The following is a 14196-nucleotide window of genomic DNA, read 5'->3' as shown; positions in this document are numbered from 1 at the left end:
AAGCAGCCCGCTCAGTGGAAAAGCTAAAACTCTTTATGCTTTATTAAATAAGATAGATTTCTAAGAATTACAGTTTGCTAGGGGCATCTAGTATTTTAAATGTAGCAAAACATCTCAGCATCTGTTGACTGTATGTCATAGTCACAAGCACTTTATGATATTAAAACTGTAGTGCAAGGAATTCTGGAACAAACTGGGTTTATGAATTTATGGAATCATCTAATATGACAACGCGGCAAGCAACTGCATCCTCCGCTGAAGCCAGAAGCCTAGGAACGAAAGGTCAAGGGGTCAAGCTAGTCCAGATCTCCATCCAGCTGTGTCCTCTAGCCGACGACAGGTATCGGTGTCATTCTTCCTTCATTAACGTCCGCTACAAAAATATCACTCCGTCATATTTCCAATGCGAACTCAAAGAGATGTTATTTATATCTGCTGTCTACGAAAGGGAAACAACATATGTGAAAGGAACTGGAGGGATAAAAGCGTAAATGAGCTTTGAGGAAATTGGCAGAGAGGCTCAGCATGAGGCAGCCCTGATTCAAGGGAACCCAGAACATACTGACAGTTATTTTCCCCTCAAACAAGAGGCCCACCATGAGAAGCGGCCGTGAACAAGCCTCCCTTGTGAAACAATGAGGCCGCAAATATATCACTGACTATATTAAATGCATCTCTGCTGAAAACAATGAGGCAGAAAGAATCAGACGGGGAAAGCAAACAGCGCAAATTCTACATGGCAAAAGGTCAAACGTGTAACGCCGCACACTCCCACCTCCTCTGAATCACCGCCATTGTCGTTGAGGGATGGTGACTCCTCTCTGTCAAGCCAATGCACTTCAGAATGGACTTTGATGTCATTTCTTCATTCACAGAAGCTGACCCATAAAAAGCCTGGCTCTGGACCGTGGTCATGGACATTCTGATGATGGCAGCCGCAGAAGTCTAGGTCCAACTTGTCTAGGAAATTTGCCAGTCTTCTGGTAAAAATAGCACTGTACAGCCACACACAGGCATACATATGGATTCATTGGATCTAATTAAGGCAGGCCTATATCAACTGAATGCTTTTGAATAGCCAGTGGTGGACAAAATATATTTGAGTTAAAAGAAAGATACTCTGACAAAATATTGATCCAGTAAACATATTTCTTTAAAATTTCTACTTAGTTTTACTTTTAACTAACTAGTACTTACTTTCGAATGTACTTGAATATCAAAAATACCTATAGGGTGAGCTGTATGTTATTTTAATTGCTATCTGATATACTTCATTAGATATACTTAAAGAGACATGATAGATCTAAAGTCCCTGTCACACATACAGGATAGAGCTTATTTTATTGAAAGGAATCATAAAGTGAATACATTTGATTGCTTTACTTGGATCTGTTACAAATAAAACAAGATCAAAATACTCTGGGAATGGTCTTTGGCAAGGTGACAGATCTACAGTTCATGGCTCACATACTTGTACAGGTTCTTCCATTCATAATACTCAACACATTAAGGATAAACAAAACATCTCCGTCTCCATATTTGCATGCTCCCTATGGTGGCTGAAACAGAGCAGAATTTTGCGAGCCTTTTTGTTTCCTTTTTTTGCAGCCCCCCTAACTGCATCCCCCTGATCACATGCTTATGGACATGGCCTAAACTTCCAAATACCAGAATTATTCATTTACAGTTGTATCCAAGTTGGTGAATGAGATCTACCAGTGGTTGATATTTCAGTAGTTTATAATAGTAGCAAGTATCCATATACAGGTCAAAACAGCATCCCACCTCAAAGATACATACAGATTTCATAACCTCATTTACAATTACAATGTAAGGAGTATTTGGAATATTTTTTAAGTAATCACTGTCAGATGTGTTATGATGAAACCAGTACAGTGCTATGCTTGTAAATCTTACGATCATATCCACAGATTACCTTTTGAAAGTCCTTTGCAACCAGATCAACCAGACGGTCATGTCTGGCCACAAAGTCCTTTATAATTGTAGCATCCATTTAGTATATAAGCAACCATTTCATTTTCCTGCTGAGTTGGATGTAATATACAGTAAAGTAGGGTTCGTGCTTTGATGGATACCATGTTGCCAAATTATACTTTGTTGGAAGACACAGTAATCTTGTTTTGATCATGAATATTAGAATGTCATCTGAGATTGAGAAGTTTGTCAGGACATAATGAGACACTGAATGGTCGGAAAATTGAAATAATGCAAGTTTTCCTTGCAATCTGAGACCTGTCCAGTGGTGTCCGTTTTGGGTCACACACACACACACACACACACACACACACACACACACACACACACACACACACTTACTTTTTTTACATTTAACTTCATATTGCATTACTGCAATTGAACCTGAGTTAAAGTGAGGTATCAACTGCAAAATTAAGTTAAAATTTAAAAAGCATTATTAATTCAGTTCTAAATGGGGCATAATGTAGTAATGTAAACGTTTTTCCAAAATGAAAATAGAGTATAGAGTAAATTACTGGAAAAAAATACATTCCTCCTTTGAATTTAACATGTCTTAAAAGCAAGCAGCTGCTGGATACTGCAGCAGTACAGATGTATTCCAGCATGATAAAAACAAAGACCGCTTTTCTCTTTTTTTGATACTGCGGCTGTAGCAGCAGTTTGTAAATGTGTTTGTGAATGTTTATAGGTGTGTATGGACTGAGCAACTCTGTCACAACAGGTAGTGGTGAGAATGAGTTGCAAAAACAGACAGCTCCACACCTCTGCACCTGATCCTTCCTGACAGACACAGGGCTCCAATCAGACCATGTTTCCAACACTGCTGTCACCCTGGAAGCATTTCACTTCTTTGAGGTCAGAAAAAATGCTTCAGTATGATTGTATATTCTCCAATAAAGCTTTCTCTCTTTTGATCTGTTGCAGATCAACTTAGTGTGTCAAAATAAAATCACTTGTGAAGTGCTTCATGCACTGAAAGTAATGAGGTCGGGACCATAGATCACACTGATGAAAGAGTTAGTGCCCCCTGCTGGCTTTCACCAACCGACACCGACCCTACCACTGACATGACTTAAAAGGCTGGCATGAACGCTGACGTTTTGAAGATGAAATAATAGTATAGATATGTAATATTCATTAAAATGCAGCATGTTGTAATAATGCCTAGGATGGTTAAAAACAGTCAACAATATTAACACCATCTGACAATCCCATGCGTAATTCACTAATTCTGTACTTGAAGCAGCCTTAGTTGTATCCCAGTTGTACAAAATGTTGTTTTCTGAAGTTTGACCTTTAGGGATTTCAGGTAATTTCCCTAGACACATAATAATTAAAACGCAAAATGAGGTTGGGTATATATGCTATTTTTATTATGTGCATGCCACCAAGTAAAAACTTCTTAAGCCAATAAAATGGACATTCAACATAACTTTTAACTCTGTTGAATGTTACGAAGACATCAGAAGTCTGTGTGAAATATCTTTTTTTTTTCTCTAAAAATCTATGTAATGACATGTTTGTGGAATATCCCCTTCACATGTATGTATGTGTGAATGTATACATTTACAGTAGACTACTTCATAGACAAAATATTGCCTGTTACAATGTGTATATTTTATCCATCAATGAAGTTACAAACAAAGCCACAGCAAATAGTTTCACTTCTCCGATCATCTTCCTGAATGAATCAGTGCTACTAACTGATTCAGTGAATAATTCAGTAACAATGACTAATAATTCAATAATTTAATTCCAGTATGATTCAGTGATTTTAAACAAATTGTGTGAAGGAATGATTCAATGAGTCACTCATTATACAGTCACTTGTCGCCACCTACTGGTTTATCGACTTAACCAGAAGAATGTATTTTTAAAATTCTAAATTGTAACCGTTTAATATCACTAACAAATATTTATGGTTGGTAAATGAACAAAGTTAGCAGATTTGACATTTTTAATTATCTTCAATAATTATCTTCAATAAAAATAATGTGAAATACAAATGGTAAAATGTTCATTTTTGCACCCTACTTACACTGTATATTTTAATTTATTTATTCATTCATTTTTAATAGGCCTAACCACAAAGCCTGATATCAAAGCTTCTTAAAATGACCCTTAAAAGATCCCCACAAGAAACAACTTGTATTCCAACTACCTCTTCTCTTGTCCACTAATTTAAAACATAATCCCTTCTGAAAAGCCATCCATCTGTCAGTGTTTTTTACTACAAGCTGTTTAACACTTCAGATGTAGTCAAGTACAAGTCAAGAGACAAAAGTAATAATAATAATAATAATTCCTTACATTTATATAGCGCTTTACTAAGCACTCAAAGCACTTTACATTGTCAGGGGGTATCTCATCATATTGCTCCAGAACGCCCACCACACACCAGCTTATTGGTGGAGAGGAGACAGGGTGATGAAGCCAATCAGCAGATATGGGGATTGTTAGGAGGCCATGATGGTCCGAGAATGCTGAGGTCACACCTCTACTCTTTTCGAAAGACATCCTGGGATTTGTAATGGGACCCACACACACCAACAGGTTGAGCACCCCCTGCTGGCCTCACTAGCACCTCTTCCAGCAGCAACCTAGTTTTCCCAGGAGGTCTCCCATCCAGGTACTGACCAGGCTCAACCCTGCTTAGATTCAGTGGGTAACCAGGCTACAGGATGACATGGCTGCCAAAGTAGGTGTGAGTATTTGTGCATAACTAATGCAATGTTGATCATCAGTGGTTGTTAAGGAGAAGAAACAGAAGATAAGTCCTGGGAAAACTATAGGTGATCCACTGAGCATTCACGCAAAACTTTGTTATTGTGAGAAGATCACTCCAACTACCAATCGATTCTCCTTAGGGCGGGAGAAAAGGTGATGCATATCCAAGTAGCAAGCAACGGTATCGTCTGCAGCAGAAGCACAGATCTTCAATTTGATATAACATATTCCCCTCCAAGGTATTTATGTCCCTTTATGTCCTATGCATGTGACCACCAATAAAGAGAAACCATCTAATTGGAGCCATTTTATTGAGGCTGCTCAATTTCCCACAAGACGGAATTCCAACCTGAGGGCAGTGTGCCATTTGTCACTTGACAGGAAACACTACAGAACATGTTAGACAAAAAGCCTCACGGGTTCTAGAAATCACGGCCTCAACGGCTGCTAGAAATCTTCCTGTAAGTGCTGCATATTCATACAAATAAGCCTAAACATGGTTCTTATAGAAGAGGAGTTCCTAAAATCTATTTGACTGCAGACATCTGGGGACTTTAATGACCCTGTTCTGCACCTGGCTCTACAGCAGCATGCTTTGCTCATGGAGATTAAAAGCCTCTTTCAGGCGTGCCAGAGAAGAGGCAGTGTTACGCAGCGGCAAACTGTAACATGCTGGATTTTACACTTGTAAGATAGGGCACTGATCCCAAGTATGATGCCTCTTCCAGCTGTTAATCCATCCCCTCAGGACTTGTCCTCAGTGGGTCCATATGTTCACCACTGGGTAGACATATTCGGCTTCTAGCTGGTGATCTGTGGTCAGTTTATAGCAACTAATTCGAAACAAATGCGATTAAAGAGGCTTTAGATGTAGCCAGGCAAACTTAGTTTGTGATAGGGCTGGTTAACCACAACAGCCTTAGACTAATATATTAGGTTTTCTCCTAAATTTTTATCTATTAAGCAGCCTTTCAGAATAAACAAACTCAAATAGTTCTACTGTTTTGTGAAATTAGATATGGTATAATTTACGCAAATAAACAAGACTTTGAAACAAGACTTTTCTGCTCTATTAATGAGGACAAATGGTTCCATTTTTTGACAGTCAGTCAATTTATTTTCACTTCTGGTTGCTTAAGCAGGAAACAGAAAAGTTAAAGGTTTTGTTAGTAGATCCTAAAACACAGAAATAGTCTATACAGAATTTAAATGTTACAATTAATGTCCTAGATATGGCCCATATAGCATCCTTTTTCATCCTCCAGATCTTTATTGCTCCATTTTATCAAGCTACTTCATTTGAATAATGCATAAATGTACTTAAACATTTAATACTGGATTGTTCAACTTCAAAGCATGTAGCTGAACTTTTTTTATCACTATCAAAACATCAGCAAACTCAAAAATAATAATAATAATAATATTTTTTCCCCCATGAATTCTCGAATGATCCCACAATGTTCTCCCATTCCAGTTACGCCCTGCTGGTTTTCCTTATATCAGAAAATGTGCCTTTGCTGCAAGAAACGAGATGAAGCACATTTATAAAAAATCTACCACCTGGACTCCTACAGAGCAACTGGCTTCCAGAACAGTGAATTTTTAATTCAGCGCCTGCAGAAATAATGTTCATAATTAAGTTTTGTCGTAAGGCCTGCTGATCCTAAACCATGAAGCATATATCTACTGACCACATCCCTGCTAGGTGGAAAAATGCTTAAACCAGCCTAAAATGGTCTCCCAGGCTGGTCGTGCTGGACAAGTTTGCTGGCTTAAAATGGAGATAATCATCTCGACTAGGCTAGGAGATCAGCAAGACCATGTTAAACCACCTAAGACGAGCCAACTATCTTAAACTGGTTTAAGATTGTGTGTGTGTGTGTGTGTGTGTGTTATAAATTAAAGTCCAATATACAGTATGTTCATACCAAGAGTTTATGTATTTACTGAAATACACTAAACAACTGCATGTCGGAATGACTCAGTGAATAGCGCTCGTGCTCTCTATCTAGCAGTAAGTCAATGATGTGAGGTCTAGATCGCATTAATTATCCTCGGGATCTCGTCACACTGCCACCACGCGACGGGTTATCAGCCAACAAGACTGCATCTCGCACGCTTTACGGACACCGGTACTGCTGTTTATCCATATCTCTCCAGTCCAACTAGGAATCTTATCAAGCCCTTTTCAGTATTCATTCCGCGTAACTACATAGGCTACTCGATACGCTAAGCATCTAATCAAGATTATAGAAAAATAAACGGGCTGTTAATATCCTATCTGATTATATTTATAAAATAATGAGTTACAACGAATAGATTAGATTTGTGCTGGCGGTACTGTTCTTATAAACCGTTTAGCATCAGATGAATCAGCTCTGATGCAAATTAAAATGCTAGGCAGGTGGTAATGACCAAGATACATCAGGCAGAAGTGCTGCCCAGGGGTTTACCTCCACCCCACTAAATTCAATCAAACTACAAAGGTTTTTTTTTTTTTTTTTTTTTTTTTACCAGAAATCTAACAATTAGCACGTTTCTAAAACTTCACTTCTAAAAGCCTTATAATTTCCGTATCCCACTAAGAATCACCGAGATGAAAGCTCACACCAAGCCTCCAAATAAATCCTCCAAATAAATCCACTGAAAACGTCGAGGGTGTTTCAACCCTGTGTGTGATGTTATGCTGTTTGTATGGAGACGGCGTGCAACAGTTAAAACGTCCAAATCAAGGCTGATCAATAGGCGTCCAGGCGCGTCAATTCCATCGCGAGATGCTGGGTGAGATGGTACCCTGACAAGTGTAAGGTCGAAATCCTACGTGCCACACGTTATCCAGCTTGTTCTTGACTACTTATGGACTAACACATGTGTTAATGGTGCATTTTGTTGGCTGTATATCAACTAGCTATACCATAAGGAATCGTGATTCGCTTTCCATCTCCAGCCCATATTGAGCTGCGTTACCCGAAAAGAAGCACTCAAAACACACGTTCATTTGAGAATCGGTAATTAGCCGTACCCTAATAAGCGGTTATTTGAAAACACCCTGCGTGCTGTTAATATGTAAAACATCTCGGATAAAATCTCTCATCGCCCTTACATTACTTTGTGATCCATCACTTAATGACCACAAGCAACTCACGTATCCGCTCGAGCATACTGCAAGAATATTTATTGAGTCCTCGCTCAATGCCTGCATTGAGTAAATGCGCCTCTCTTCTCAAGCCTTTGCTGCACGGTTGGCTCTCCTCTCCCTACATCCACTCCAAGCTCGTTCCCATGAATATACACTGATGCAAAACCTCCGTAATAACTCCTCGAGACTGATGACTTACCTCGCACGCATGTGACCATCATAAAAAATATCAGATTCCAAAATGTAACTCCAGTTTTAATCCCCATTTTCTTAGCTTGGGAGTCCACCGGACCACATCTAATACATCCTCTCTTGAAAACGGACAGGAATCCCGTTGCTCTGACGCTGTGCCCCTCTGTGTCATCTATGTTCATATTCACATGAAGGTGGTAGTTCTTTCCCTCAGCCAGAAGCGGAGCGGATCGCGGTGTGGCTCGAAGTGAACGGTGATGCTGGGATCCCACAGCAACCTTGACTAGGACTCAACCATCTCGCCAATAGGGGCCAAACTCTCTGCGCTGGGTTCTCGCTCACCGACTCCTATTCACTGCTATTTACTGCTATTCAGTGGATTAACTGTGTGATCTCACCGTTTCATCATTGCTAAAATAAAATATTTAGTGCTTTTATAGGTAAATTAATGAATGAAACACCTGTCCTGAGGCGGGATGGGGTTGGGTTTTGGATAGGACAAAAAACGATCTGAGCTGGTTTACTGGTCCACTGATCTGGGCAAACTGGTCTACTAGATGATTTTATCCAGCAAGGTTTTTTTTTTTTTTTTTACCAGCTAAATTAGATGTAAACCAGGACTATTAGACTGGGAGACTAGGTTCATCCAGCTAAGACCATCAAACCACCTCAGGCTAATATATATATATATACATTTTTTTTCTTTACATTATTATTATTTTTTGTAAAAAATAATAAATATATATAGTTATTTTGAAATAGATCATGCACATGCAAATGCTTCACTGGCATGGTTTATTATTTACAATTTGGGTTTTTAATGCAACATTTGTCGAATATATTAATTTATTTTCACAAAGGCACAAACAATCCATTGGCCAGGCACATATAAACACGTAACAGCAGACTTAATTTGATAGAAACTATTCTATCATCATTTAAAATCTATTCCATGTTTAATTCAGTCCAACCTGGTGCAAAGGTATTACAATTTAATTTGATTGGATTTTAGTCAATAGTTGTTTTGTTTTTTTGAGTCATCATGTAACACGAGAATCTTGAGGCCAGTGTAATCTTACTTGCTTTACCAGTCTAACATTAATATTATAATTATTTCCAACGAAAGGCATTTTTATTAGAAGTTGTCAGTGAATGTGAGATCTAAGGCTGGGTGATTGCACTATAGAAGGACACTCCTGCCATCTACAGGCTAAACATCCAGTCAAATTTCATCCTCAGAGGCACACAGACAACTGACATTCTCTCTCGGTCCACCAACCCCCTCACATTCCCACAGGCCTGAAACAAAACACACACCCTCACACACACGTACACTCACAAACACATGTTTGTTTTTGTGAAAAATGGGGGCATGTCATAGGCGTAATGGTTTTTATACTATACAAACTGAATATTCTATCGCCTTACACCAACCCTACCCCTAAACCTAACCCTCACAGGAAACTTTGTGCAATTTTACTTTCTCAAAAAAACTAATTCTGTATGATTTATAAGCGTTTTGAAAAATGGGGACATGGGTTATGTCCTCATAAGTCACCCTCTCCTTGTAATACCTGTGTCATACCCATGTATTTATACAGAGTGTTCTGATATGTCACAAGAGCACACACACACACACACACACACACACACACACACACACACACACACACACACACACACACACACTATGGAAAACTAAAGAGGTTTCAAGGGATTTAATTTACCTCAAACATCCATCTCACCATTATCCAAACCAACACTTCAGTCACAACTAGTACTCGTTTTTCACCACTTTGAAGTCATTAACAAGTCATTCTCAACAATTTGGAACCTAAGACCAATATTTAGCACATAATGTCAAAAAGTTAAGAATGAAGATAGAAATTTCCACCTTTTTCCCCATGCATAACAATAAAACTGTCCAAGGTGCTGAAGTCTCTGACACAGCACATTTGAATGTACAGTAGGTATATAGACAGATACTGTTGCAATGCTTATTTATAGATATGTTTAGTTCTGTAAGTTAAGATATTATTATAGATATGTTTATTTATTTAACATTTATCAATTTAATATATGCTGATACTGTATAAATTATTTTCATATAATAAGGTGTTCTATGTTATCTAATATGCTCTTTTTAAATAAAGAAGAGAGCCTGAGCATTATGAATAGCCGAAATGTCGAATTAAGGAAATATTCAACAAAGTCATTCATCCAATTTTTTAGCCACTACATGCTCTCAAGCACTAATTGGATGGTGCAATTCCATCCTCATTAGTCCTGCAGATCCACACCCCTCTGAACAAAGGAAAGGGCAATAAATCATATAGTCATAGGCATAAGCATATAACCTTTACTCATCGCAGTCTCTCAATGACAGGATCAGGAGAGAGAGGGAGATGGTGGAAAATCCACCAGAGAATGAATCATGACTGCACCTCATCAAATCCACATTTCTCCTCTGCTTTGAGTACAAGAGACTAACCTTCTTCTCCCTCCTTCCTCCAACACAGCAAATTAAAATCCAGTTAAAGTCCCTTAAATACCAGATTGGCTCAATGCGACTGGAAATTTGGGGAATGATAACTCTGGACTCTAAAGGCATTCAGTTAGAACTCATAAACAGTTTCAATGTGTGTTGTCTGCCAGTCTTTAGATACCAGTATGTTTGAACTGTAAATAAGAGCGGTTTATATTAGCCATGGCGATATTAGAAGCACTATATGATTAGTTACATATCATTTAGCCAAACAGTTTAATCCAAAGTCACTTAGCGTATACTAATTGCTCTCTCTAGAGCACCAGATCAAGGACACAATTGAGATTCAGTGCAACTCTTCTTGGATCAAGCTTACAAACTTTGCTTGACAAACCTTCATCTTCAGGTTGTAGGATTTATCTGAATCTTTAAAAGTAACAGTGGATTTTAAAAATAACAAATTCTGGTTGAAATAAAATAGCTTGATGTACTATATAAACACTGTATGCATACTTTATTTTTAACAAGTACTCTGATAATTTCAGTCCAGCCTTTCATAGTTTGTGCAGCACATTTCAGCACATATTGTTTTGTGAACCTGCAAAGAGGCTGTTAGTGAAGAATATGGTTGCACCAACTATACTGGACCTGACAGACAAACAAAACTTTTAAAAGTACCAAAAACTGGCTGTTTAAGGCAGAGGGTGGTATGATAACTTTGACTACAAAAAAAGACAATAAAATAAACATTTTTATTGATTTAATATCAAAAGTTCACAAGACATAAGTTCAGCCGTAACAAAAAAAAAAATTGCATACTTAACCAAATGTTTCTTTTTTCCATGGTTATCAAAATACACCGAATGCCAGTCTTCAGAGTATCACCTTTACTTGTTTTCTGTACATTGCTTGCTCTCAAAGCATCACACCAGAGCAACTTCCAAGGGCAATGAACAATGAGATACAGAAACATCTGCTTAAAAAGGCTCATGGTCATTTGAGGAGATGCAATGCATCAATCCAGCCCTGAGGCTCAAAGATGGGTTATTCTTATGACTTGAAAAGTGACCTCATTTGCACACTTCATTAAGTCATGAGCACAGCTTCGAGGTGTTAGAGAGTTTCTCAGCTTGTTATTTATTGTATGTCGACACTCCCTGTGGCCCCCCACCCTGCTCTTGGGATTTACTGCTGGGTGAGAGCAATGAGCGCACCCGTCTGAAGCACTGTTGAGCTTCAGGCCCTTCAGGCTCTTATCCATCATACCTGGGGGACACATGCATGATGGAGGGCATCAGCTCTGTCACACCTGCCATTCAGATTCATTAGCAGTAGACAGAGGCTGAACATGGCAACCTTTCAAAGTACAAAGTACTTTTTTGCAGTTAGCCCAGTATTTAAATTAAATGACGAATGTGACTTCAGTGTGAATGGAACCTACTCTGGGTTGTAGCCCCTGGATTGCATTGTGGGGTTTATTATCTGTAACTTTTTTCTTCGGTTTATTTTTTGTCATCTTGATGCAACATTTATTATGAATGTATAGTAATCATTCATCTAAATGATTTTACTTAGTTTTTATGTAGTTTAATTTTCCGTTGTTGCTTAATATTATATTCATTTTTTATTAGTAGATTTTATTTAATATATTTACTAATTTGCATATTATTTAAAATAATCAAGTAAATCTAGTAAATGCAAATCTAGTCAAATTTACAGATAAAGAGGACATGAGGTTTGGATAATGGAAATGTAAAAGTATAAAATTTCACAGATTTTCAGATTTTATTTATTCATTTGCTTGCTCATTTGTTTGACTAATTGGATTATGCTTTCAGCTGAGACAGTATGAACTAATTTTTACTTAAAAATAATTTATATTTACATATATATATATATATGTGTGTGTGTGTGTACATTTTGTAATGTGTTTAAAAATGAAAAGAAAGAAAGAAAGAAAGAAAGAAAGAAAGATATAAATGACAGTTTCATTGGTACTGGCCATTAGTAAGCATGTGGTCACTCACTGGGGAAATTGCAGATTTTAACTTTACCATTAGGTTGTCCATCAAGACTCTGTATAATGGCTTGAACTGCAAGCACAATATTTTAGATTGAATCATAAAGCCTGCATGCAAGGAATATGAATTAAGTTATTGATTCTCCATGAATGAAATGACATTCCTCTAGTGTTGTCCTAATGTTCACTATCAGAATAAAACACACAAAAAGAGAAGACATTAGATAAAAAAATAAAAGAGCGTGAGGACAAAAGAGGGTGTCATTCATCATGCCCAACACTAAATGCTTTTGTATTCCATGTTCAGAAACTCACAGGTTTGTGGGCTGGTAGCAGAAGTTGACAATGATGTGTGGCACTGTAAGATCTGCTGAGGCAGAGCACTGTTTCTAGATCGTCTCCCCCTCCACTCTATAGAAAAGGGCTCTAAGAAGAAGTAATGATGGCAGTCTAGGGTGAGTTCACTGCCTGACTAATGTCTTGTTGAATGCCTAAAAGTGTCAGGGCTTTAACATCACACCCATCAATTCTTCCTCACCCTCCTGTGGCAAAAGCCATAGATCCGCGCTGTTAGGAGAGACAACGGCATCAAAAGCCAGACTTGACAGACAGGAGAAGAGGAAAGAATTGTCCGACTTTGACAGAATAAAATTGACCTATTGAACAGACCTATTCTCTATATATAGTATAGATAGATAGATAGATAGATAGATAGATAGATAGATAGATAGATAGATAGATAGATAGATAGATAGATAGACAGATGCAAGATCTTTTTGCATATTACAAATCAAAATTACTCTCTAAAAAAAAAAAAAAAAAAAGTTGATGCTGTCCACTTTGCATTTCCAGCCAGAAGTTATTAGATGTTCCCAATCCATAATTAATTTGAATATGTCAATTAAAGAAAATTGCCCCTTAATTAACCATGTGCTGGTGAGAAAACCAGTGGCTCAGCACTCAGAAAGAAACCTAAATATACCCCAGACCCTTTGGGCTTGTCAAACTGATGGAATAATTATATCTGGAGTGGAAGGGTAGGCTATCTCCAGCAGAGTCTACAGTAGCTCTCACAACACACATCAAGCTTGTGGGTGTGAAAAGTTTCAGTTCAGAGGTGAGGGCCAGCATTCAAGGAAACTGCTCTCTGCTCAGGAGGTACATTCTGATTCAGCCGCTTCTGCATCTGGGCCACGCTTTTAAATAAAACAAACGGTGTGTTCAGTATTTCACATTACAGACACCAGATGAGAAATCATTTTTCATCAAAGAGTTTGTTTTAACTTTTATCCTCCGGGCCCATTTTTTCTTTATTTATAAAGTTTGGCTGATACGACAAGTCTCACTGCTCCCGAGACCTTGACTGACCCTGCGTGAGAAAGGAAATTTAGAGGCATATCAGCAAATGAGAATATGAAAGTATGCGCAACTCAGTAGATGAGGTCATCACAGCCCCACGGTAAACAGAAGCACATCGCAAAGTTAAATGAGTGCACCAATGCAGTCTGATATTGCAAACAAAGCCATTGCTGTTGTATTAATCTTTGATGAATGTCAAGTAATGTGAAACTGCTGAATTTCTAAGTATATTTCGGTGAGCCCTGAACCATTTACTCCTTGTCTGTGTCATCTGCA

At 38.1% G+C, this 14196-nt stretch overlaps 1 protein-coding gene across 1 annotated transcript in view; it reads right to left on the bottom strand.

Moving 5' to 3' along the window:
- Positions 1-8333, bottom strand: part of csmd3b (CUB and Sushi multiple domains 3b) — a 423699-nt gene extending 415366 nt beyond the window's left edge. Inside the window, exon 1 of the mRNA XM_059556241.1 lies at positions 8064-8333. Within this exon, the coding sequence (XP_059412224.1) occupies positions 8064-8238 (175 nt within the window). The 5' untranslated portion in view covers positions 8239-8333. The remainder of the gene's footprint in view (positions 1-8063) is intronic.
- Positions 8334-14196: the final 5863 nt, after the last annotated feature.

Source organism: Carassius carassius, chromosome 8 (genome assembly GCF_963082965.1).
Source record: "Carassius carassius chromosome 8, fCarCar2.1, whole genome shotgun sequence".
Taxonomy (NCBI): domain Eukaryota; kingdom Metazoa; phylum Chordata; class Actinopteri; order Cypriniformes; family Cyprinidae; genus Carassius; species Carassius carassius.
Note: the sequence above shows the minus strand (reverse complement) of the source record. Positions and strands in the feature narration are given on the sequence as shown.